This window comes from Mus musculus, chromosome 18 (genome assembly GCF_000001635.26).
Source record: "Mus musculus strain C57BL/6J chromosome 18, GRCm38.p6 C57BL/6J".
Lineage (NCBI taxonomy): Eukaryota > Metazoa > Chordata > Mammalia > Rodentia > Muridae > Mus > Mus musculus.
The window spans coordinates 74,553,134-74,580,216 of record NC_000084.6 but is presented as its reverse complement, the minus strand read 5'-3'; the positions used below and the strand labels follow the sequence as shown (position 1 = coordinate 74,580,216).

The 27,083-nt window shown below is 44.5% G+C and overlaps 1 protein-coding gene across 4 annotated transcripts in view; it reads right to left on the bottom strand.

Moving 5' to 3' along the window:
- The window catches only part of Myo5b (myosin VB), a 330,335-nt gene that overhangs the window by 192,482 nt on the left and 110,770 nt on the right, over positions 1–27,083 (bottom strand). For all 4 annotated transcript variants that reach the window (XM_006525714.4, NM_201600.2, XM_006525715.4 and 1 more), the window contains exons 2-3: positions 10,340–10,450; positions 2,591–2,762 (exon numbers count right to left, since the gene is read on the bottom strand). In XM_006525714.4, coding sequence (XP_006525777.1) covers positions 2,591–2,762; positions 10,340–10,450 — 283 coding nt within the window. The remainder of the gene's footprint in view (positions 1–2,590; positions 2,763–10,339; positions 10,451–27,083) is intronic.

The following is a 27,083-nucleotide window of genomic DNA, read 5'->3' as shown; positions in this document are numbered from 1 at the left end:
GCACAGCCACACTAACTCACAAGTACTCAGCAGCTGACTTCATGAAAACAGACACAAAGCACCGTAGGACCAGAGAGAGAAGGTTTAACTTAAGACTCCACCTAAGAATTAAAATCTGGGAGGGTCATTTTTTCCCTTACTTATTTATGAGCTATTTACACAGTGATATCAACCTGAGGACAACACAACTGTCTAGTATTGGCTTCACCAGTGACTGTCTAATCTCTGGGTGTCTCTGTTGTCTGTAAGGATAACAGACCTAGGATATCCCTGCCTAAGAAGACAGCCACAGGAGAGAATGAACCCCGGAGCAGCGGCCGGCACGGAAGCCTATGTGGATTCCTGCGTTAAATCACATCCCTCGTCTCTGCGCCTGAATCTCCCAATGTCTGCGCTGCAGTGGAGTCAAATGTGCTGATCAAGCAAGGAGAAAATCCCGGTAGGTTTTAAACCTCTTTTATGGATAGGCAAGTTGATAGCTGAGAATGTACAAAGGGGGAAAAAAAAAAAGCAAATTCCCTCTTTAAGACATGATAGCAATATGTCTTTTTTTCCTCTTCCATGAAATTGTATCCCAGATATCCAAAGACCCATGTACTAAGGCACAAAAATAGATGTTTTATAGTCATCTTGGAAAGAGGAGGAGGGACCCTGACAAGAAGAGACGTTTCCTTAGGTTGTATTCCCTCCTGGTAGCCAAGCAGCAAGAGAGACCCATGTACCTCTTTCAATAGGAGTTTGGGGGGTAGGGAGAGTGTGAACCCTGAGAAACCCCACTGAGGCTGGTCATGTGGAGAACACTCTCAGGAGTAGCCACACAGCTTCTAGTTTTCAGAGGGTTCAACCGAACTCACATGATACTTGGCTGACATTTTAATCTCAGGTCCTGAGTTCAGCCATTTCCCCAAAACACTTCAGTCCCTTCCAGAGCATAGAGGAACACGTCACAGTTACTTCAATCCTGGGCGGCACTGGCCCTGTTGACAGCTGATGGGACAGTGGATCATCTGAAAAACCTCTGGTCTGTACAAGGCAATTCCAGGGGGATTCCCTGAGCTTGGAAAACTGGTGGTCATTTAGCCCTTTCTCCTAAAAATGGAGACTTTGCAACAGCTCTTTATTGGAAAGAGGTTTTTCTGGAGTTTCTGTTAATTGATACTTCTTCTAAATCAACAGTCTTTACTAGTTAAGGGTAGAGGGGTTTTTGGAAACCATTCCTTCTCAGTGCTAAAACCTAGCAAAGCAGCTCACCCAGGATTGCCAGCAAAGTGGTCAACTCCAAAGGCCAAGTTGAAAAGCCCCTATGCCTGAGTCTTCACTGTGGGCACAGTGAAGCCAAGATTTTTAAGACAACACTCATTGTAGACACCCCACCTACAGTCTGCTCCCCACCAGGCCCTCACTGTTTTCCACAGACAATCGCTGGAAGGTATGTTCTTAACATACTACCAAATACTACTCAGGGAAAGAGGGAGTGACTGAGGGAGGGAAAGTGGGAGAGGGGGTAGACGAGTGAGGGAGGAAAGAGGGAGGAAAGAGAGAGAGACAGAGAGAGAGACAGAGAGAGAGAGAGAAGAGAGAGAGAGAGAGAGGAGAGAGAGAGAGAGAGAGAGAGAGAGAAGAGAGAGAGAGAGAGAGGAGAGACAGAGAGAGAGAGAGGAGAGACAGAGAGAGAGAGAGAGAGAGAGAGAGGAGAGACAGACAGAGAGACAGAGACAGACAGAGAAACAGAGAAAAAGACAGAGAAACAGAGAGAGACAGAGAGAAAGAGACACAGACAAAGATAGTTGGAGACAGACAGAGAGATACCGGGATAGAAAGAGGGAGACGCAAGAGGGAAAGAGAATATATTAAAACTTGGGCTATATACACAGTCACAGAAATTTAGAAAACTTAACTTCAGGCCCTTATGCTTTAAGCATTTTTATTGATTTTGGGCATTACTTGGACAAAGTCTTCAAGCATCACATCTGTACCTGGGCAGCGAGAACACCAGCAAGGAAGGCAACCCTTCCAAGCAGAAGGGGCAAGCCAAACTCGTGCGGTAGGCATGCCTCCATGATAGGGCATGCTTCCGTGATAGGGCATGCCTCCATGATAGGGCATGCTTCCGTGATAGGGCATGCTTCCGTGATAGGGCATGCCTCCGTGATAGGGATGCCTCCGTGATAGGGCATGCCTCCGTGATAGGGCATGCCTCCGTGATAGGGCATGCCTCCGTGATAGGGCATGCTTCCGTGATAGGGCATGCTTCCGTGATAGGGCATGCTTCCGTGATAGGGATGCCTTCATGATAGGGCATGCTTCCGAGCTGGGGTGCAATGGAAGGCTTGCTCTTCTATCAATGCAAGAAAGACCTAAACCAACTTCCCCAGCAGCTGGAGCCATTCTTCCCTGGTGCTGCTACTATTAACACCAGGCATCCCATTGAACATAGACTTCGGCCATCTCCTATGCAAAGTTCATATGCATGAGAGCAGAGTCATGCTTCTTAATATTTGAGTTTCATAAGGGCAGTCTAAAGGTGACCAACACACACATGCAAGCACACACACACATTCTCCCTCACTCAGCAGGTGCCTCCACTTACCACAGTAAGTGTAGATGTGGTTGGATTCCAGGAAACGGACCTTTAAGTTATGCAGAACTGCGGGCTCGTGGAGGTGGCTGAGGGCAGTGAGGTCGTTTTCTCCTACTAAGATATCTGGATTCCGCAAGAATGGCACCTGGTTATTTTGGACATCAACTGGGTATTCTAGAATCTAGTAACAAGCACACAAAGAAAGCACAATTATGAATCATTTAGCCCATGTTGGCTGTCTTATCTCTTTGGCTGGGATCACTATCCCAGCAAAATCATAACACATAAACATAAGTAACATAACACATAAACATAAGTAATGCTCTAAAGAAAGGCAACATGAAAACAATACTTATGATTGCTACAGAGACCGGGCCACGTGGAACTGATTACATAATCCTAGTGTATCAAACACGAGAGACTCAGGCCAGACCCGAGGAAGCAAAGTCAGATTTAAGGGTGGTTGGCTTCCTAATAGAGATGATTCTGGGCATTACATTCCAGTTAACACGGGAGAGCTCTTTCTCCCAACCAGTAGACCTTCCTGGACTGGCCTCTCTACTACGGCTATCTCTTTTCTAGCTCTGTCCTTTTTCTTAGTTTTTTAATTAAATTTTTAATTAAAATTAAAATATTTATTTAAATTTTTATTTTTTCCAGTTTTTAAAATCTACTTGGAACATTAAACATGATAGAAGTAGAAAAAAATTCTTATGAGGTCCTCTATGAAAGGAAATTGTAACAAGATCCTGATTAGACAGAAATTGTTCAGTTCTATCTCCAAGGAAAAATATGTAGCATAACTGTGGCTTCATAGAATGAATTGGGCAGTGTTCCTTCTGTTTCTATTTATGGAATAGTTTGAAGAGTATTGGTATTAGGTCTTCTTTGAAGGTGTGATAGAATTCTGCACTAAACCCACCTGGTACTATTTTGTTTGTTTGTTTGTTTGTTTTTTTTTTTTTTGGTTGGGAGACTTTTAATGACTGCTTCTATAAAATTAAAATATTGTGGTCACATTTGTGCCCTACCCCAATTCCCACCAGAACCTTCCCACCTCCCTGCTTATCCAGATTCATCATGCTCTCTCTCTAATTCTCTCAACCAAACAACCAAACAAACGAACAAACGAACGAACAAACAAACGAACAAACGAACGAACGAACAAACGAACAAACAAACAAACAAACAAACAAATGAACAAAAACTCAATTAGATTAAAAAAAAAATCTCAATGAAACAAAAGCCCATTAAAAAAAAATCTATGGAGTCTGTTTTATGTTGGCCATGCAGTGTAGTGGGCATGCGGTGTGGGTGAGATGTTGGCCATGCAGTGTAGTAGGTATGCCGTGTGGGTGAGATGCCAGTGACATTCTACTGAAGCAGTCTGAGTTTCCCTCTACCAGTGGGTTTCAGTTGCAAGTAGCTTCGTGGTTAGGAGCAGACACAGTGCCCATTTCCCCTCTTGGTGCCTGGACCTACTGCAGGCAGTTCCGTGTGAACCCTGCCTGGCTACCCGATGCTCACTTCATTTAGAGCATCTTGCTACTGGTGTCATGTGGCTGTGTCTCTAGCCTGACCATTGCACAAGCACTGCTTGCTCCACAGCTCAGCTTCCAGTTCTTTCAGGACAGTAATTTCTCTTTGGCCTTAAGTCCAGTGGGAATTTCAGGGGGAATCTGAATGGGAGACTGTGTAATTAGGGTGTCGGACTGTTGATCCAAAGGTCAGCTTTCCAAGGCAGGATGTCAAGTTCCTTGTCTTTCATGGCTCAACATTTGAACTGAGTGCACAAAGCATATTTGACAGAACACATAGACATACATATGTCATTTATTAAAGGTGGTTTAGAGGTGGGATGTTTGGACACTTAAACAAGAGGAAGGTGGGTGGCTATCGCTGCCTGTTTAATTGCATGCTATGGTTCTCACAGGTTCTTCAGCACTAGCTGAAAAGCTTTTAGAGTTTTCTGAGCATAGTTTCGTTTCAGGAACTGTAAAGGACAGCCTATACATTGGGAAGGATCAAAAACATTCAACTAACTGATACATATGGCTTGCAGATTATATCAAGATTTACTACTCTAATATCAGAGCTGCATCCATAAAATCTCACCAACATGCCTACCAAGGATGAGCTGGACAAGGCTAAGACCAACAGACATGCCAAAGCAGATGGGAGAAAGACCACACTGCACAATGAACTATGGGCAACTGAGGAACACAGAGGGAGGGAGGGAGAGAGGGAGGGAGAGAGGGAGGGAGGGAGGGAGGGAGGGAGGGAGGGAGGGGCCTTTCCCAGGGAGGAGCACACCAACTGGTTATCCAGTACCAAGTGGTCAGCTCTGAAAATATTCACACAAGTGACATTATATGGACTAAAAAGGTTATATTTAGGAACTATACACGTACGTGTGTGTGCATATGTGCATTCAATGACATCTAAGGGAAAGAGAGGCCATAAATTTGAAAGACAGAAAGGAGGAGTATATGGGAGGATTTGGAAGGAGGAAAGGGACAGAGAAAATGATGTAATTATATCTCAGGAACTTAAAAAATATTTTTTAAAAAAGAAAACAAAATGTGATTGAGGAAAATCAGGAAAGTGTGTGTATATGTATGTATACATATATTCCATACACCAAACTTTCAGCCTAAATCCATGCTTGTTTGAATGTGTTCAGTGTATACACATGCTTTGGAGTCTTTCTTTCCTCCTCCTCCTCTTCTTTCTCCTCTTCCTCTTCCTCCTTCCCCTTCTCTTCTTCAAGACATTGTTTTTGTGGAGCCTAGGCTGCCTTCCAACTCATCATGTACATAAGGGTGGTCTAATACTTCCAATCATCCTCCTGTTTCAGCCTTCCAAGTGCTGGCATTATGGGTGTGCATCATCATGTTCTGCTATAACACTTCATTAATTCTCAAGAAAATGTATCAATATCAGCGGTATCTGTAAGACTAAGTGTAAGGTATGTGCTAATTAAAGTCGTCATTAAATAGAAGAAGTTATGCACACACATACAGAGACTTGGGTAAAAAAGAATATTTCATTTAACACTGGTAAATAATCTAAATAGATGTTTAGGAAAAAATAAGCCACAGTTCTACTCATATTTTTGGTTGTGAGTCTAGCCTTTAATGGCTGAGCCATCTCTCCAGCCCAGGGTTCTACTCATAAACACAAATTTTAAGTGGGACCAAGTGAAAAAAAAAAAGCCAAAAAAGTAAAAATGAGCAAACATTTTTAAGTTTTAGGGCCAAGGACACAAAAGTCAGGAACATGTAGGAAAAGACGCACAAGTGTCACTGTAAATAACTGTAATACTGCCACAGAGCACATCATTGGCAAAGACAAACTGAGTAGGGCACAGGTTTCTACATCACATGACAAAAGTCCAGAAAAGACTACCCCAACAGAGAGTGGGTACCAGAAACAAACATAGCATAAGCAACAAATAGAGGACATGTGAAACTACTGACGGGGAACAAAAACTTCAGGGTCAGCCATTAGGGTGCAGGGTGGGGCATGTGCCTGTGAGCTCAACAGCATTCCTCAAAAGACAGAGAGGGCAGGATTCCAAGTTCAAAGCCTTTGCTACACAAAGCCTCCATCTCAGAGAAAGCAAGCCCACAGCACGGATAGCCCATCACATAAGCCAGGACCCGCCGACATTGTCATCAAGACCCTCACGGGATGAAAGAGGGCAGTGCACCACACTGTGACATGTTCCTTAATATGCTCTGCCTTCAAGGCCTAACAAGACAATCTCACCACTTAGTGACATCAGTGAAGATGGAAGTAGCGTGGGTCTGCATGGACGGCCAGTCGGCTGTCACAGCATGCTGGGCATTCTTAAAAATGTGTTAAAGAATGAATTATTTCATACTACACATGTCTGTCTACCTAGAGTGATGTCTCCAAAATATCATTATCTCTGTTAGTGTGATTTTTGTGTGGGTGTGCCATATTCTGCTGGGTCTTCTTTTTTCATTTATTGTTTTTGTTCTTGAGACAGGGTCTTTGCATGCCTTGGCTGTCCTGGAATCCACTATTTAGACTAGGCTGGACTCAAACTCAGAGAGCCACTTGCTTCTGCCTCCCAGTACTTGAATTAAAGGCATGAGCCCCTACGCCTGGCCTGCTAAATTTTCTCCCCCAAATTTACCAATACCACTTTCTGTCTTTAAAAGTTCTATAGCAAACTTTCTCCATACAGTAAATTGCTCGACAATTATCATGGAGAGGGTATAGGCAAAAAAAATTCTATAAAGTGGAACAAGGGATTGGGGAAAGCTAAAGGCCAACCTCCAGCTCCTGAAACTCTGGAGTTGGCAACTTTTACGTTTTCTGAACAAAGCACCCAAGGTTCTCAGCTTCCAACGAGGAGTGGCTGATTTGGGATTTTGGAGGTTTTGGTCAACTATCACTTGGCTCCATTCTTTTGTGGGTGACAGCAGTGCAGAAACGTATGACAGAGAAAGAACGGTAAAGCAGAATTGCTCAGCCCAATGAAGCCAGCATGGAGAGATAAAGGAGAAGGGGGCCAGGATCTCACTGCTTCCCTCAAGGGCACATCTCCAGAAGCTAACTTCCCTTGTAACAGACCTTCCTAAAGTTTGCATTGCTCCCTAACAGTGGTTGTCAGGCACCTTCGTGGTGCACCGGGCTTTGCTGAGTTAGTGGTATCGCACAACTCTGCCAGACCTCCCTCCTGATGTGCCCCACCCATCCTGCCCTTCGATTTCCAAACTGGAAAGCTTTAAACCCAGCCCAGTGTCTTGACACTCTAGGATAGACACATAGGCTTTCCATCATTTCTGAGATGACTCTTCTCTCAGAAGACCTTACCAGGCAGGAAGAGACAATCACATATACAATTTTAGGGGGAAATTTTTTTTTCACAAATAAGCTAGTGGTATTGGTTACAGAAAATTGATAAGGAGTAAAATTCCAAGCACAGCATTAGAGAGGTAAGAACTGCAAACTCAGCGCTCCAGGCCACAGTCTTCAGCTTTCAGGTGTCCTGGGGGAGCGGGGCTAAGAGTAGGGATTTTTTTCCCCCTGCCATTGACAAGAGGAACTTGAATTTAACATTACTATCAGAGTCCAACACTTATAGATAATCGTGGCCTCAAAGGGATTCACCAAGTATTTATAACCCTACAACATGACATACAGAGAATGATCTGCCATACAAAACAAGCTTTATTGCTCTTTGATGTAGTCCTACAGAGGTGAGACCACAGCATGCTTAAAGAGACATGCAGCTTCCTTACACTGGCAGTAGGGTGGAGGTTGAACAGGGCCGCAAACAGCCTTACTCTTTGCATAGTTATTTAAATATTCAAAAGAATGAAAGTGCTAGATAGACTTAAAGCACTCTGAGTAACTGGACCTATTCAGGATTATATTCTTTCGCCTCAGCCCTGAACGCACTCGGTTAGGCTGAGATGTGTCACAGTGCGGAGAGGGCACGCCACTCTGCCTGCCTGTCTCATCGGAAGCCTCCTGCTCACAAGGGCGCACACACAGGAAGCACTCACTAAGGCTGGGGCACTTCATACTGAGTTGGAACGCAACAAAGTAAAAGTACACAAACAGGGAGTTTCCAGCCAGCAGAGGGCAGGAGTGGAGTGGTTTGCGAGGGTGGCAGGGAGAGAGCTCTTGACCTGCACTGAGCTCTGCTTTGGTCAAAGCATAGAGAGGCTGCTCTCATCAATCCAAGGTTAGCAAAATGCCCAGCATGGTCTAAAGGCAGAGAACAAGGCTAAGTATCCGCACACATGCACCTTATACTCATCTTGGCTCTAGGAAGAAAAAAAGACAGATGACATTCCCCTTTCCTCCAGAGAAGTCACCATCTTCTTACTGGCTGCAAGAAGGCTAGGTGACCTGAGCTCATGGAAAAGGCCCTCATCGGCACAATTCTACCTGTATGAAGTACTGTGTGCAGCCAGAGACATAAGTTAGCACCGGGGCAGGCAGTAAAAGACTGGAGCAGCATTCAGTTGGGGGGTATCTCCAGTTTTGCCGTATGGAAAGGGAGCAAGGTGACAGATGTACCAGTGTGAATGCCACTGAGTTGTTCACTTAAGGATGAGTCACATGGCTACACTTACATGTTTTACTAGAAGAAATAACCGAGCAAAAGTGGAAGGGGCGTCTTAGATGAACAGTGAGAATTCTGAACACCTTATCAGTAGAAACTGTTGGCTGCAAAGTGCATGGTCCTGCTCTGAACCCAACGTTGGAAGGCAGCTTTTTAGCAGAAAATCTGACCTGCCTACTTTCCCCTTTGCTTCTGCCCTAAGACCAGAAGCAATTTACTCCATGGGCTGGGAGGTCTACCAGTGTGTGATCACGGGATGGCTTCAGCCTCACAGGAAATGCTCTTTGGACATTCAGCAACCAGCCATGTGGGGTCTCTGCCCCTGCCTTGAGTGTACAGTGCCCAGTCACTCTTGGGGCCAGCTTCAAGCCAGTATAACCCATGGGCAACAGACAGAGACTCAGATGCCCAGAGCCTATGCTGATAGGTTCCAGAGTGACCAGTCCTATAGCCAGAGAAGAAGAGACGGGCTATGGGCAGCTTCCAGGATTCATCATGCAGGGCCAAATCTGTGTGCAGCCAGGGACACAAGCATCTGCTGTTTTAGCAACATGACAGATCATTCCTCACTGCCTCTATACAGCTTTTAAAAACACCCACCCACTCGAAAATGCCAACTGAAGCGAAGTCTGCCGGAGTAGAAGGCACTCCATTCGAGTGGGTGGACTAATTTCATTTTGTTTCGGGTGTGGGGTGGGAAGTTATTCAACACGGCTAACAAGACTCCATCTGCTGACAGTTTCATTTCTTCCCTCAAAACCAAGAGGGGACTAGACTAGCAAGGCCTGTCAGCTACAAGGTGAAGGACACAACCAACCAACTCAACTTCAGCTGCCCCAATGTTACACTCCCAGCCACACGCTCCAAGCTCCTACAAAGAGAGTTGGTGGCTGGAGAATGTTCAATCAACAGGTTGTTCAACCAACCGTTTGGAGTGGGAAGCAGAACATTTGCTTTGAAGAATGAACAACAGCAGGCAGTTAATAATTCACAACTAAAGGGCACAATACAGGCATTCCAGGCACCGGGGTTCACTCAACACAAACCTTCCATCCACTCTGTGCCTGCTCTGCGGCCCACCTGTCTGCCTGTCCGTCTGTCCATCCATCCGTCCATCTGTCTCAAAGTCAGTTCTTCATGTCATCCCTCTACTTTGTTTACAACCAGCCTCCCTGTGTACACCTTGTATAAAATACCTGCCTGTCACCTCTGCCTTAGGCTATCTGGGTCCCAGGTTCAGTGGTTTGCCTTCCTTCCCTTGTCCACATGCAACACTGTGTTTGGGCACGAACAGCACCCTGCATAAACACTCCCTACACTTAGCCTGAGCCCAGGCTCCTACCACCTGCTCTACTGTTCCCTCCTGCCGATTTCTCATCTCATATCACATCTATCCTCTTCATTCCGACATAAAGACTCCTGTCTCAACTACCACTGGAGTCCCAGTTGCTAATAGGTTAGCTCTTGTTTTTTTAATGTGACATCCATGGAACAGGCTCATGGTTTCATACTTCCACTGTCATCAACAGTGATCAAGGATGCATTTGGAGTTCAGAAGCTCCACTGGGCAGACAAACCTAAGGCCACAATTTACTATCAGACCCAGTCAGGATGTATCTCGGGCCCCCACCCTCAGGACCAGCACTTACTGTGTCATCTTCTAGTCTGAGCTGCAGGCTCTTATCCCCTTCTTTGTAGTCCTTGGTTAATTCAGCCGAGCGCCACACCTCATCTGGGTCAGGGATCCAGACCCTTGTGTACTGAAAGACGAGAAGGAAAGAAACTTAGATACAAAACGAAGGATCCAAACTTCTAAGCGTGTGTCAGTCTCTATGAAGGGTTCACTGGGAAAATATTTTACAGGGACATGTACACACCACACTCCCTTTCAAAGATGCGAGATGATCTAATATTATAAATAATAAGCCTTATTTATAATAGCCAGAAGCTGGAAGGAACCCAGATGCCCCTCAACAGAGGAATGGATACAGAAAATGTGGTACATCTACACAATGGAGTACTACTCAGCTATTAAAAAGAATGAATTTATGAAATTCCTAGCCAAATGGATGGACCTGGAGGGCATCATCCTGAGTGAGGTAACACATTCACAAAGGAACTCACACAATATGTACTCACTGATAAGTGGATATTAGCCCAAAACCTAAGATACCCAAGATATAAGATACAATTTCCTAAACACATGAAACTCAAGAAAAATGAAGACTGAAGTGTGAACACTATGCCCCTCCTTAGAAGTGGGAACAAAACACCCTTGGAAGGAGTTACAGAGACAAAGTTTGGAGCTGAGATAAAAGGATGGACCATGTAGACACTAGCATATCCGGGGATCCATCCCATAATCAGCTTCCAAATGCTGACACCATTGCATACACTAGCAAGATTATGCTGAAAGGACCCTGATATAGCTGTCTCTTGTCAGAGTATGCCTGGGCCTAGCAAACATAGAAGTGGATGCTCACAGTCGGCTATTGGATGGATCACATGGCCCCCAATGAAGGAGCTAGAGAAAGTACCAGAGAAGCTAAAGGGATCTGCAACCCTATAGGTGGAACAACATTATGAACTAACCAGTACCCCCGGAGCTCTTGACTCTAGCTGCATATGCATCAAAAGATGGCCTAGTCGGCCATCACTGGAAAGAGAGGCCCATTGGACACGCAAACTTTATATGCCCCAATACAGGGGAACGCCAGGGCCATAAAAGGGGAGTGGGTGGGTAGGGGAGAGGGGGTGGGTGGCTATGGGGGACTTTTGGTATAGCATTGCAAATGTAAATGAGCGAAATACCTAATAAAAAATGGAAAAAAAAATAAATATTTCATGGGATTCATTTAAAACAACACCCTCTCAATCTTAAGGGAATGTGACAGTGAAATTAAAATTCTGCCGGGGAGGCAGCTGAGCACAAACTTAGCTCTAACCGTGAGGGTTTTACACAATCCTTTTAAAGACACAAAACTGCAGTCAGAAGGACGGGGCATGCTATAATCAACGAAACAATACTGGCCAAATACAGGAAGCACAGCAATGCTTTGGAATTCAGGTTACTCTGCTCTGGTATTCTACATTCTGTAGAAATGGCGGCAAACCAAGGGCTCCATGTTAATGGTATGAATCTAAAATATTTCCCGCAGGTTCATGGTCTCAATGATTTTGGGTCCTGTTGCCAACTAAACACCGGAGGCCATGGACCCCTTTAGGAGGTTGGGCCTGGGTGGAAGTATGACACTAGCAGGCTAGCTTGGGGTACAGGGCTGTGAAGGTTATACCTGCCCCACTCCCCATCCAGCTCCTGTCTCCTTGTGTGGTCCACCATGGTGTAAACAGCTTCAGCCACACACTCCTGCTACTGTGACCTCAGCTGCTCTCCCATGCCTCCCCTGCTGTGATGTGTGAGCTCTCTAAAGCAAGGAGCCAAAATCACCTCTCCTTTCTCAAGTTGCTTCTGTCATGCTGGTCACAGCCACATAAGAGCAACCAATGCTCTTAAGTCTTGAGTTGTCAGCCACACAACAGTTACTTGTGCCTTCTTTAAGCCACAAATATTACAAAAGTCTCAGTCCCTCCAGCACTGCCCTAGAAAGAAAGCCCTTCAGTCTGGTCTAGTCCTGGCAGGGAAGAATATACCATTCCTATTACATGGAGTGGTCTTCAGTCATTAGTCACTGGACTGTCAGTCCTGGCTATGTGACAATACACAGACAGCTTTGCAATCAACAAGTCGAGGTTAACCACAGAGCAAGTCAGTCAGGACCTAAGGTGACATGACACTTCCTTGGGGGGTGGGTGTGGGGGGACACAAGCATGTGGCATACAGAAAGGCAGCATCTAGACCCCGTGCCATCAGTCAGACCTGAAGTGACATGACACTTCCTGAGGGGTGGGAGGTGGGGGACAAGCATTTGGCAACATACAGACCCCCCTGCCATCAGTTCTGATCTCACATTTTACATAGATGCCAGACAAATTGCCAAACTGCTGCTCAGGTAAGAGGTTTCTACAGGGTCTGCTTGTTTTAGAAGCCATCTGTGTGCACCTGTGTATACACTACATTGCTATGTCACACAATGTTCTTAACGAACCTAAATGGCCCATTTAACCAAAAGCTCAACTGTGTCCCTAAGTCACAGTCAACCCATGGGCAGTCAGCTTCTATAACCAGCTGGCTTTCTTTGGGTTCTGCCCTTTTTTTTTTCCCTTAAGCTCATGTTTTTCTCCTAGTGAACACTACCCCTTTATAAAACCAATATCCCAACTGCTGCTCCATTAATTCCCCACTGAGCAAAGTCCTGCAGTGACAGGATCAGAACATGAACAAGAAGAAAGCAAAAGTCAGTACATCCTTGACATTGCAGCCTAGGGTTGACCACCAGTCATTTCTCTTTAACTTAAGACACAGATCTGCAGAGTCACATTCTCTGTGCCTCTAGCCCCACAGTAGAGTATAGGATACAGTACAGTACAGTGCAGGGCAGTTAGACGAGCTCTGCACGGGAGCAAGTCCCCGAGGAAGCGGACCGCCGCCGCCAGCATCCTCTCTTCCCTCTAGTGATTTCACTTAGCTTCTCCACTGTCCTTGAAGCCCACAGTCTAACCAGCTGCAATAAGCAGTAAGGTGCTCTCTCGGAGCATCCAGTCGGCCTTTCCACAGCCACAGAGCAGTTCTCTCTGCCCACTGCATTCCCTCCATTAGGACACTCGAAACTTTTACTCAAAACTGACCTTTTATTTTGGACAAGGCCTACAAAGACTGCACGGAACGAGAGATAACTGAGCAGAGTGGAGGAAGCCCAGGAGGGACTGAGTGGAGGTGATAAGCCACGAGAGGCCTGATCTCAGCTCAGCAAGTACTCCTGCGCCCTCCACTGGCTCCTCACTGCCCCAGCACTGCAGATAACTCACTATACCTGGCTCTCTCTGTCCCTTCCTACCCTGCGTGGGCTCATCTTTCTACCTCTCTCTCTCTTTCTCCTTCTCGGGCAGCAATCTGAAAGTGCCCAATGGACAGACAGATCACCTCTGTGTTTCCTAAGTGCCAGGGCATAGTGGGACCCTTTTTTTCCCCCCTTTTCCATTTTTTATTTGGTATTTAGCTCATTTACATTTCCAATGCTATAACAAAAGTCCCCCATAGCCACCCACCCCCACTCCCCTGCCCACCCACTCCCCCTTTTTGGCCCTGGCGTTCCCCTGTACTGGGGCATATAAGGTTTGCAAGTCCAATGGGCCTCTCTTTCCAGTGATGGCCGACTAGGCCATCTTTTGATACATATGCAGCTAGAGTCAAGAGCTCCAGGGTACTGGTTAGTTCATATTGTTGTTCCACCTATAGGGTTGCAGATCCCTTTAGCTCCTTGGGTTCTTTCTCTAGCTCCTCCATTGGGAGCCCTGTGATCCATCCATTAGCTGACTGTGAGCATCCACTTCTGTGTTTGCTAGGCCCCGGCATAGTCTCACAAGAGACAGCTACATCTGGGTCCTTTCGATAAAATCTTGCTAGTGTATGCAATGGTGTCAACGTTTGGATGCTGATTATGGGGTGGATCCCTGGATATGGCAGTCTCTACATGGTCCATCCTTTTATCTCAGCTCCAAACGTTGTCTCTGTAACTCCTTCCAAGGGTGTTTTGTTCCCACTTCTAAGGAGGGGCATAGTGTCCACACTTCAGTCTTCATTTTTCTTGAGTTTCATGTGTTTAGGAAATTGTATCTTATATCTTGGGTATCCTAGGTTTTGGGCTAATATCCACTTATCAGTGAGTACATATTGTGTGAGTTCCTTTGTGATTGTGTTACCTCACTCAGGATGATGCCCTCCAGGTCCATCCATTTGGGTAGGAATTTCATAAATTCATTCTTTTTAATAGCTGAGTAGTACTCCATTGTGTAGATGTACCACATTTTCTGTATCCATTCCTCTGTTGAGGGGCATCTGGGTTCTTTCCAGCTTCTGGCTATTATAAATAAGGCTGCTATGAACATAGTGGAGCATGTGTCCTTCTTACCAGTTGGGGCATCTTCTGGATATATGCCCAGGAGAGGTATTGCTGGATCCTCCGGTAGTACTACGTCCAATTTTCTGAGGAACCGCCAGACTGATTTCCAGAGTGGTAGTACAAGCCTGCAATCCCACCAACAATGGAGGAGTGTTCCTCTTTCTCCACATCCATGCCAGCATCTGCTGTCACCTGAATTTTTGATCTTAGCCATTCTGACTGGTGTGAGGTGGAATCTCAGGGTTGTTTTGATTTGCATTTCCCTGATGATTAAGGATGTTGAACATTTTTTCAGGTGCTTCTCTGCCATTCGGTATTCCTCAGGTGAGAATTCTTTGTTCAGTTCTGAGCCCCATTTTTTAATGGGGTTATTTGATTTTCTGAAGTCCACCTTCTTGAGTTCTTTATATATGCTGGATATTAGTCCCCTATCTGATTTAGGATAGGTAAAGATCCTTTCCCAATCTGTTGGTGGTCTTTTTGTCTTATTGACGGTGTCTTTTGCCTTGCAGAAACGTTGGAGTTTCATTAGGTCCCATTTGTCAATTCTCGATCTTACAGCACAAGCCATTGCTGTTCTGTTCAGGAATTTTTCCCCTGTGCCCATATCTTCAAGGCTTTTCCCCACTTTCTCCTCTATAAGTTTCAGTGTCTCTGGTTTTATGTGAAGTTCCTTGATCCACTTAGATTTGACCTTAGTACAAGGAGATAAGTATGGATCGATTTGCATTCTTCTACACGATAACAACCAGTTGTGCCAGCACCAATTGTTGAAAATGCTGTCTTTCTTCCACTGGATGGTTTTAGCTCCCTTGTCGAAGATCAAGTGACCATAGGTGTGTGGGTTCATTTCTGGGTCTTCAATTCTATTCCATTGGTCTACTTGTCTGTCTCTATACCAGTACCATGCAGTTTTTATCACAATTGCTCTGTAGTAAAGCTTTAGGTCTGGCATGGTGATTCCGCCAGAAGTTCTTTTATCCTTGAGAAGACTTTTTGCTATCCTAGGTTTTTTGTTATTCCAGACAAATTTGCAAATTGCTCCTTCCAATTCGGTGAAGAATTGAGTTGGAATTTTGATGGGGATTGCATTGAATCTGTAGATTGCTTTTGGCAAGATAGCCATTTTTACAATGTTGATCCTGCCAATCCATGAGCATGGGAGATCTTTCCATCTTCTGAGATCTTCTTTAATTTCTTTCTTCAGATACTTGAAGTTTTTATCATACAGATCTTTCACTTCCTTAGTTAGAGTCACACCGAGATATTTTATATTATTTGTGACTATTGAGAAGGGTGTTGTTTCCCTAATTTCTTTCTCAGCCTGTTTATTCTTTGTATAGAGAAAGGCCATTGACTTGTTTGAGTTAATTTTATATCCAGCTACTTCACCAAAGCTGTTTAGGTTTAGGAGTTCTCTGGTGGAATTTTTAGGGTCACTTATATATACTATCATATCATCTGCAAAAAGTGATATTTTGACTTCCTCTTTTCCAATTTGTATCCCCTTGATCTCCTTTTGTTGTCGAATTGCTCTGGCTAATACTTCAAGTACTATGTTAAAAAGGTAGGGAGAAAGTGGGCAGCCTTTTCTAGTCCCTGATTTTAGTGGGATTGCTTCCAGCTTCTCTCCATTTACTTTGATGTTGGCTACTGGTTTTCTGTAGATTGCTTTTATCATGTTTAGGTATGGGCCTTGAATTCCAGGAGTTGGTTCTTTGAGAAAATCAACAAGATAGATAAACCCTTAGCTAGACTCACTAGAGGGCACAGGGACAAAATCCTAATTAACAAAATCAGAAATGAAAAGGGAGACATAACAACAGATCCTGAAGAAATCCAAAACACCATCAGATCCTTCTACAAAAGGCTATACTCAACAAAACTGGGAAACCTGGACGAAATGGACAAATTTCTGGACAGATACCAGGTACCAAAGTTGAATCAGGATCAAGTTGACCTTCTAAACAGTCCCACACCCCCGAAAGAAATAGAAGCAGTTATTAATAGTCTCCCAGCCAAAAAAAGCCCAGGACCAGACGGGTTTAGTGCAGAGTTCTATCAGACCTTCAAAGAAGATCTAATTCCAGTTCTGCACAAACTTTTTCACAAGATAGAAGTAGAAGGTACTCTACCCAACTCATTTTATGAAGCCACTATTACTCTGATACCTAAACCACAGAAAGATCCAACAAAGATAGAGAACTTCAGACCAATTTCTCTTATGAAAATCGATGCAAAAATCCTCAATAAAATTCTCGCTAACCGAATCCAAGAACACATTAAAGCAATCATCCATCCTGACCAAGTAGGTTTTATTCCAGGGATGCAGGGATGGTTTAATATATGAAAATCCATCAATGTAATCCATTATATAAACAAACTCAAAGACAAAAACCACATGATCATCTCGTTAGATGCAGAAAACGCATTTGACAAGATCCAACACCCATTCATGATAAAAGTTTTGGAAAGATTAGTGGGACCCTTTTGAGGGTCTCAAAAGGCTTTCTATTTGACTCCTTCCTCCTTCGTAAGAGGGATCGGGTGTCACTGTCAGCCAGAGCCACTCTAGGAATGCAGAACCTCAGCCTCTACTCAGAACCCGCATAGGCAGGCACTAACTAACAGCATGTTCTCACACACCCTTGCTTGTGCAAAGGCTGTGAGCGAGAGCTGTGGCACCGGACCTGTTTGTGTAGGACCCAAGAGTTAAGAATTACCTTTAACTCTCAACAAGAGGGTCAAAAGACTGCTATTCCAGTAACACAAAATGTTTCATGAAAGGTTCATTTTAGAACACAGACATAGTTAACTCATTTACATGTTACTGTCTTCACACGTCAATGACTGAGCTGTCAGGAATCCTATGGCCCAGGGCCTAAAATATGCAATCTAGGGCTTTGACAGAAAGGAGTGTCAACTCTGTTCTGTACTTGCTGTTTCCTTGAGTCAGTCCATCCCTCATTCATCTATGCGCCCCAGTTCCAACACCTGCGAGTTGAAGGCTGTCACCACTGTCATCACGGAGTCAGCCCTTGAGCTGCCACAGTACATCTGTCTCTGATTGGCTTGCTTTCCAACTTTGCAGTCATTTTCTTCAAGCAAATTTCATCTCATTTTTCAAGATCTTCTAGGTATATTACTGAGTACCTCTGCATCCTTAGGATCCAGGGTATCTAGTGGATGTTCACAGTGGTTAAGAAATGAAATGTGTCTTACAGGGGAACCTGGTGTTCCTTAAAGCATATTGCCCTGATGAGCACCATCACAATCAAGGACCCACATGGAAATCTATTCCCCGAGCTTCGGGAACCTACCTAGAGGGGCCCATTCAGTGATGTGACAGCTCCTAAGGACAGGCATCGTGAATGCAGAAAGGACAAGGAAGGGCAGGGGAGACAATGCCCGCTGAGAGAGAAGAATCGGACGGCTACAGTCTTGGGTGGCTTTTAGAAAGACATTGCATATTCAGATCTTTATCAAGCAAACATCAATCTCAAATCCAGTAAATGCTTGACACCTAACCAGTGCAGCTCTGTGCCACATGCTTTCATAAAGTCTACCTCCAAATAACAACCTGTGTGGAAGCCCCGACATTACAGCAGTTCACTGGCTAGCCCAGAACAACACTTCTGTTCTGCGCGCAGGGTGGCTACTTCTTCAGGCTGCCCTCCTCCTGCCTCCTGCCCCTTATACTCATCCTCCGTGGTTTCTTTACTTGAAGCTCCTACCAATGACTCAACAGGGTCATTAAGCCAACAGCATACACAGCACACACAGTGAGCAGTGCTCAAGGATGATTTAATGATAATCCAACTGTGTGGTCTAGCTTTGTGAACAATCCCCCCCCCACTTTCCCACATGACCTAGGTGATACATGGGCTCTGAAATGTGTACAAAGTATAATCAGCACAAAATAGACAGAAAACAGGGAGATACACAAGCTGGAAAGGGAGAGACAGATGTCACAGTAACTAGCAAAGACCCAAAAAGTGGGGACAGCCAGGTGTGATGGAGCCTTCGGAGGGAGAAAGGGAGGGAGTGAGAAAGGGAGGGAGTGAGAAAAGGAGGGAGTGAGAAAGGGAGGGAGAAAGGGAGGGAGTGAGAAAGGGAGGGAGGGAAGGAGGGGGCTTGAAGGCGACTTTTCCTCGAATAGTGAAGCAAACGCTAAACTGCTAGCCTGAGTGCACTGGATAGGACTTAGAATTACAAGAATCTGCTCATTTCCTCCCATTTAAAACAACATGAATATAAAACCTGGAATAACTGTGGAAACCAGGAAAGTACAAAGCGACTGGGTAGGGAAGAGCCTTGGGGAAGGGAGAGGCATGGGGGAGGGAGGGCTTCAGGGATCAGAGGACCACCAGCAGGGAGAAGGGAGAGCCACGGGGAGGGGGAAATCGAGGTATGGGTGATTTGAGAGGAAGGCTTAAATGAAGAGATATAATACAATAAGGATGCATGGAAAAAGTTATAAGGACGCATACTATTGTCTACCTACCTAAAATTACATGTAATATACATGTCTGCATATACACGTATATATACAGTGTAGGTGAAATCTTCCTGTGTGAGCTGACAGAGCCATAGACTATTTAACAAAAACCCCAACACCAAGCATGAGAATGCTCTTTTTGAGTTGTTGGTCAGGATTGTTCAAGATACTTCTGAAATATTATGGGCTACAGCCCTTGGTTGCCCCCAAAGATCGCTGAAGACACCATGCACTATAGAGACAAGACCCAGAGGACTGGAGCTGTAATTGGCCTAAAAGCCACCTCCCTGAGGACCAGCTTTCATGGTAACAGAAGGAGCCATGCCATCTCCCAAGGGAAGAGAGAAATAGTCTTCCCCAGAGAAGGGCCCCACAACTGGTTATTTAATGGTCAGCTCTGAGACCATATACGCACAGGAGACATTATAGACTGAGCAGGTTGTATTTGTGTATTAAGAAATATGCATATGTATGGACTATACATATATATGGAGTATACATACACACACACACATATATATATAACAATAAAGAGATGATGAATTTGAAAGTGGGGCAGGGGGAGTGGTGCATAGGAGGGGCTAGAGGGAGAAAAGAGAAGAGGAAATGATGTAAAATAATCAATCCTCTCTTCAATCCTCCTCTTCCTTGCCCCAATCACCCCCAAATGCTGTACTAAAGGGGTACAATCACTATGGTGTATGCAAACCCTCTTGTCATACGTTTTACTGATCAACCTATAGGAAAGCTATAACACATGTTTTCAGAAAACCTATCTGCTTTTTATGTATATGGGTATGTGGTGCCTGAGTTTTTGTGTACCAGATGTGTGCAGACACCTGCACGGGTCAGAAGAGAGCCTTGGACCCCCTGGAACTGGAGCTAAGGTGGTTGTGAGCCACTGTGTGGGTGCTGGGAATCAAATTTTTGCTCTGCACAAAGCAGAAAGTCTTTTTAACTACTGATCCATCTTAGGAGCTAGATAGAAACAGCTCTGGATGGGGACTGGGGGGGGGGCGAGGAGCAGGGGCAGTATAGGGGTGAGGGACTGGTGGATGGAACCTAGTGCCTGGTACAGATACGCTAGACAAGTGCTTTATCACCTAGTCACCTGCAGCCTCTGACTTGTCTCTTAGTTATTACACCTTTAAAGAATTCCTCTCCAATCTAACCTCTACCAGCTTTACTGTACAGAAGACAGCATACTCAGTTTGTCCATGTGACCTAACCGCAGAATTAGAGAGCCTATCACTACTGTATTTTAACAACGCTTAGCTTCTTTATTAAAAGCAAATGAGACAGCAAGTCTGGCCTAAGTAACAAATAGGAGGTGATTTGGGAAAGAGCCCGTATATTAACTAGGGATGCCTACATCCAGTGTTAAACACTAGTGCTGATCTGCGCTCTGGGCCTTTGCTCCTTTCCTGTCTCCAGTGACAGCCCACATGCAGGGACAGAGTGGCTGCCTATGACAACAGTGATCTGCGCTCCAGCTGCACAGTACAGTCACACATGGCGAGCTTGCTAATCCCCAAGCCAGGCAACACCCTAGACTGTCTACATCAACCTCCACGCTTGGACTCAGGCAATGGTTTGGAAGTTTCCCAACTGAATCCAGTGCACAAGCAACTTGTGTCCGAGTAGCCACTCAGAGGGGCCTCAGCAATCCCCGTGAGTCTAGAGGCACACCTCCACCATACTTATGAAAAAGTTGCAAGCGAATGCAAACACGTGTCTGCAAGAGCACACCATCATCCATGTATACACATCTGCAGGTCGTGTAGCCCTGTGGTAGGCGTCTGGGCTCTACAAGACAGTTTAGTGATCATGAGTGGGCCATTGCACAGGGTGAGCATCGGCTTCCTCAGATGAACAACAGGATGAAGGTTGGATGGAAAGCAGGGTCCTGGCAAGGTTCTAGATAACAATACGAATCGGGAAGGTAAGTCCAGTACTTCTGTGTCTTCAGGTGTCTGTTCTTAAGCACTGTCTTAAGCTCAGTAAGTGCATCTGGCTCCTTTCATTCCAAAAGCTAAGAGAAGTGATTCTTGGCATTGGTTGATGGATAAGAACTATTTGTTGATCTTAAAAGCCCAAGGGCACTAACATCCATGCCCCACATTTGCGTAATTAACCCTCCAGGGAGGTAGATCCAGAGCACTACGTTAGAACAACAGAAGCGCAACTAAACTAATGTTCCAAATGGTGAATGAGCGCACGTAATCCCCTTAGAGTGAAGATGTGGAAGGTCAGCTCTTCTAAGAGCTTAGGCAAACACCTCTAACTATTGACCTGTGGGCCGAAGCATCTTCTGTGGTGATTTCCCAATTGACACAGCATGAAAGGAGAATAAACAAAGGTCAGAAATTCATAGAACTTGAGCCAGTGATTTTATTTCAGCATCACCAAATGGGCGCCCTCGCAAGTGACCTGGTACCTGGCAGTATCGGTCATGTGTTTTAGGAAATACGAAGACATGTAGCCTCACCTTACTTACGGAAAGCCGGACACATTCCACTGTCTCCAAAATCCTTAAGTTCAGGTAAGAAAACTTAGGCCCTATACCAGCTGAGTGGAAACTCTCCCACTTATCCCCATGCTCACTGATTTTTCAAGACAGAGTCTATGGGCCCAGACACCGGCTGCACCCAGTGATGAGCCACTGCACTCTGAAGGCTGACGTCAACTCCCCACAGGCGGGTTGCTGGCAACCTTCCTTTAACAAGGAAGTTAAAAAACAAGAAAGTGAATGGTAAGGTGCGTGCCCCAGCTCCCATCAACAGGTGACACTCTGTACTTCTGAAACTCAACTTCCTTGTCTGTAAAGCAGGAAATAACTGCTCTGTCAGAGCTGTTGCTAGGACTCAACATGTACATAAAACGTTCAGCACTGTATCTGGCACACGGGCATGATTTACTGGCTATGGTTACTGTGCAAGCTCTCCAACCCTGCATCTGATACCTGGTGGACACTCCCTGAGGGAAGCGCCTCACAACCCCAAATGCCGTCGGAAGCATGCGTCCACAGGACACTGTGGGAACAAATGGTGTCCAGAAGCATGCGTCCACAGGACACTGTGGGAACATACACATTCCTTGCTTCCCATTTATTTCCACATTGCTAAACTCCTCTCTGCCCGACAGCTAGCCAAGTCTCTTAGCTTCCCTGTTTATCCCCCAAGAAAAGCTTAATTTAAATTTTTTTTATCTGTATCTCAAGTTAAAAGAGAACTGAGTCTCCACTGTAGCCAAAGACAAAATTCATCACTCCACAGACATCCTGAAAGAATGCATATGATGTCCTCAAGTGACAATTTGCTGGAAAGGATATGCTTGGTGTACAGGGGGAGTGACTGTCGTCATATGGACTTGTCTTATGCCAGGATCTACCTGTCAGTGATGGGAACTGCAGGGATACTGGGCTTAAGAGAGATCACTATGCAGAAATGTGTTGGTGTTGACACATCCAAGACTTCCCGTGTTCTATTTGCTCAGCAGATATATTAGTTAGGTCTCTCCTATATGCTTATTCCCAATGAACTTGGATCTAAGTCCAAGTCTAAATTGAGCATGGTTTAGAGAGAGACTGGAGTGACCTAACTCTAAATATCTCTGAAATCCCTCCATTTGAAAGGGCTGTGTGTCAAACCTGATCACAGTAAGAAGTGATGGTAAGTGTGGTGGTTTGAATAAGAATAAACCACATAGGGCCATATATTTCAGTACTTAGTCAACAGAGTGTCACTATTTGAGAAGCATTGGGAGGTATGGCCTTGATGGAGTGGGTGTGGCCTTGTTGAGGTGGGTGGGGCATTGTTGGAGAAAGTGTGTTACTAGGGATGGGCTTTAAGGTTTCAACAAGCCACACCCAGCTCAGTGTGTCTGTCTGCAGTTCAGTATGTAGCTCTTAGCCTCTGTCCCAATGCCATGCTCAGTGCCATGTTCTCACCATGATAATGGACTAAGCCTCTGAAACTGTAAGCAAGCTCCCCAATTAAGTAATTTCTTTTATAAGAGTTGCCTTGGTCATGGTGTCTCTTTACAGCAATAAAACAGTAACTAAGACGGAGAGCAAATGAATGAATAGAAACTTCCTATGCTATTATACAAATAAATACATGCACACATACCACTAATGGAAAACCATTTATTTCAGAAGCTATAATACAATGATTATCAGTTTGGGCTGGAGCAGGAGCTCAGTGAAATGTCTGCAGGCCAAGCGTGATAAGCTGAAGTCAGACCCCAGCCCACCAACGAAGGCAAGTTTGAGGGAAGCACAAAGGCAAACTTTTCCAATTAACTCAAGTCTGGGTTAGTGCATAGTGTCTGATCAAAACCAGCAGAGAACTGAGGTACTAGATGGCCTGTGGCTGCAGGAGAAATAACAGTTGAAAGGAGGAAGCTGGGGGGAGGAGGGGTATCCATACTAACTGCTTTTCACTTTTTATATTATTTTGTCATTTTCTTTTAAAATGAAGAATGAATATATATATACACACATATATGTATATATATGTATGTGTATATATATGTATGTGTGTATATATATGTGTATGTATATATATGTGTATGTATGTGTGTATGTATGTATGTGTGTGTATATATATATGTATATATACATATATATACATATATACATATAATATATATATACATATACATATAATATATATATATATATCCTTGAGTGTGCCTATCTGTGGATCTATGCACCTGAGTAGAGGTGGCAGCCAGAAGAGAAAGATGCCCTGGAGCTAGAGTTACAGGCTCTTGTGACCCGTCTCACATGGCTGGCTGAAAAGTAAACTCAAGTCCTCCGGAAGAACAATATGTACTCTTAAATTCGAGGGCCGACTCTCAGTAGAGAGCAATTTGATACCTAATTTCATCAATCTGTTATGTTTAAAATGTGATATTAAAAAATTAAGTTGCTTAGGACAGTATGCTGAGCCTGCTCTCTGCCTTTCCAGCTAGGGTTTCCAACAGTACGAGTCAACATCACTAGGCAAGTTTCTTCTCTATTTGGTGAGTTTATCCTCTGTAATAAGAGGATACTTAATACCTGACATATTTCAGAAGAAAAAAGCCTTAAGATCACCACAATCATCACATCAGAATGCCACAGTCCTAAAATAATCATTTACCTCCTCCTGTTTTAAACCTGCCCCATAATATGGACTTAATAAGCCAAAGTCGGCACAGTACTGACTTATTTCAGGGTTAGGTCTCTCTTATGGAAACTCTGCTTGATTGGCCTATGAAAACAATGTAGCCAATGAGAGACTGGCTGCAGTAAACAATTCTCTTGCTGAACAGTTGCTTAGAGAAAATGGCGCTTTGCTTCTGGGAACGGGAGCACACAAGTGCTCCTGCAAGTGACAAAATCACCTGTTTCAGCACGTAAATGCCTCACACAATTGCGTGTGGGACTTAAGGCAGCTCTCAATCTTCCTTCCTTAGGATCCATATTCACTGCCCAAATTGTTCAAGTATTCTATCTTTAAGGCTGTTCAACATCCTTTATCTTCTACAAGTCCCCAGTGAATGACAGGGACCTACAGACTAGAATATGGATTCTAGTCCGATCAACTGTCCACAAGACTTAGTGAACACCTCTATGTGATGGGTAAAGTCTGATCTCTGTCTTCAAGGAGCTCAACCATACTATGTGACTCATCTACTGTGATAGTCAAAATGGCTTCAACAGCACTAGCATCCACATCACAAAACAGGGGCCTAAGTTGTTCTATTTATCAGCAAAGACCATACTGAAGATGTAAGATTCAAGCTGATTTATGGATAGGAAAAGGACTAAGTCAGAAAGATGGGGGATGGGAAATCTCTAAGCTGAGAGGACAGCTGAGGCACAAACACTGGCAGACAGAAGAAATGAGGCTCCGGGGGGCTAAAAAGATGGAGGTGGTAGTCATGGCAACCCAGAACATCAGGGATCGGGGTCCAAAAAAATGCTGGGAAGAAATGTAGAATCCAGATTCAGTGGGTTGTTGGAGGTCATGTTACAGACTTTTAACAATTATTCTATGTCCAATGGAACATGACACTGGGTACTGAACAAAGGCACAATGGTATAATTAGAAGATCAGGTCTTAAAGATTAATGTATATGGGAAAATCTCAGTGTGAGAACACAGTTTTCAGTCTTTCAACTTTCATGATCTCATTTCTTCCCATGAACAGTGACAATGACAGGTACCAAGGACATCAATCATCCTCCCTGCTCAAAAAGTGTCTCTAAAGGTTGACTTCTGAGTATTCCTGTTGATTTTATTTTATTCTTCTTTATTACTGTTCCAGACTGCTAAACTGCCATTCTTACCAACACATCCCAAGATACACACAAAGCTAAGGTCAAATCTAAGTGGATCAAGGAACTTCACATAAAACCAGAGACACTGAAACTTATAGAGGAGAAAGTGGGGAAAAGCCTTGAAGATATGGGCACAGGGGAAAAATTCCTGAACAGAACAGCAATGGCTTGTGCTGTAAGATCGAGAATTGACAAATGGGACCTAATGAAACTCCAAAGTTTCTGCAAGGCAAAAGACACTGTCTATAAGACAAAAAGACCACCAACAGACTGGGAAAGGATCTTTACCTATCCTAAATCAGATAGGGGACTAATATCCAACATATATAAAGAACTCAAGAAGGTGGACCTCAGAAAATCAAATAACCCCCTTAAAAAATGGGGCTCAGAACTGAACAAAGAATTCTCACCTGAGGAATACCGAATGGCAGAGAAGCACCTGAAAAAATGTTCAACATCCTTAATCATCAGGGAAATGCAAATCAAAACAACCCTGAGATTCCACCTCACACCAGTGAGAATGGCTAAGATCAAAAATTCAGGTGACAGCAGATGCTGGCGAGGATGTGGAGAAAGAGGAACACTCCTCCATTGTTGGTGGAATTGCAGGCTTGTACAACCACTCTGGAAATCAGTCTGGCGGTTCCTCAGAAAATTGGACATAGTACTACCGGAGGATCCAGCAATACCTCTCCTGGGCATATATCCAGAAGAAGCCCCAACTGGTAAGAAGGACACATGCTCCACTATGTTCATAGCAGCCTTATTTATAATAGCCAGAAACTGGAAAGAACCCAGATGCCCCTCAACAGAGGAATGGATACAGAAAATGTGGTACATCTACACAATGGAGTACTACTCAGCTATTAAAAAGAATGAATTTATGAAATTCCTAGCCAAATGGATGGACCTGGAGAGCATCATCTTGAGTGAGGTAACCCAATCACAAAAGAACTCACACAATATGTACTCACTGATAAGTGGATATTAGCCCAGAAACTTAGAATACCCAAGATATAAGATACAATTTGCAAAACACATGAAACTCAAGAAGAATGAAGACCAAAGTGTGGACACTTTGCCCCTTCTTAGAATTGGGAACAAAACACCCATGGAAGTAGTTACAGAGACAAAGTTTGGAGCTGAGACGAAAGGATGGACCATGTAGAGACTGCCATATCCAGGGATCCACCCCATAATCAGCATCCAAACGCTGACACCATTGCATACACTAGCAAGATTTTATCGAAAGGACCCAGATGTAGCTGTCTCTTGTGAGACTATGCCGGGGCCTAGCAAACACAGAAGTGGATGCTCACAGTCAGCTAATGGATGGATCACAGGGCCCCCAATGGAGGAGCTAGAGAAAGTACCCAAGGAGCTAAATGGATCTGCAACCCTATAGGTGGAACAACAATATGAACTAACCAGTACCCCCTGGAACTTGTGTCTCTAGCTGCATATGTATCTGAAGATGGCCTAGTCAGCCATCAGTGGAAAGAGAGGCCCATTGGACACGCAGACTTTGTGTGCCCCGGTACAGGG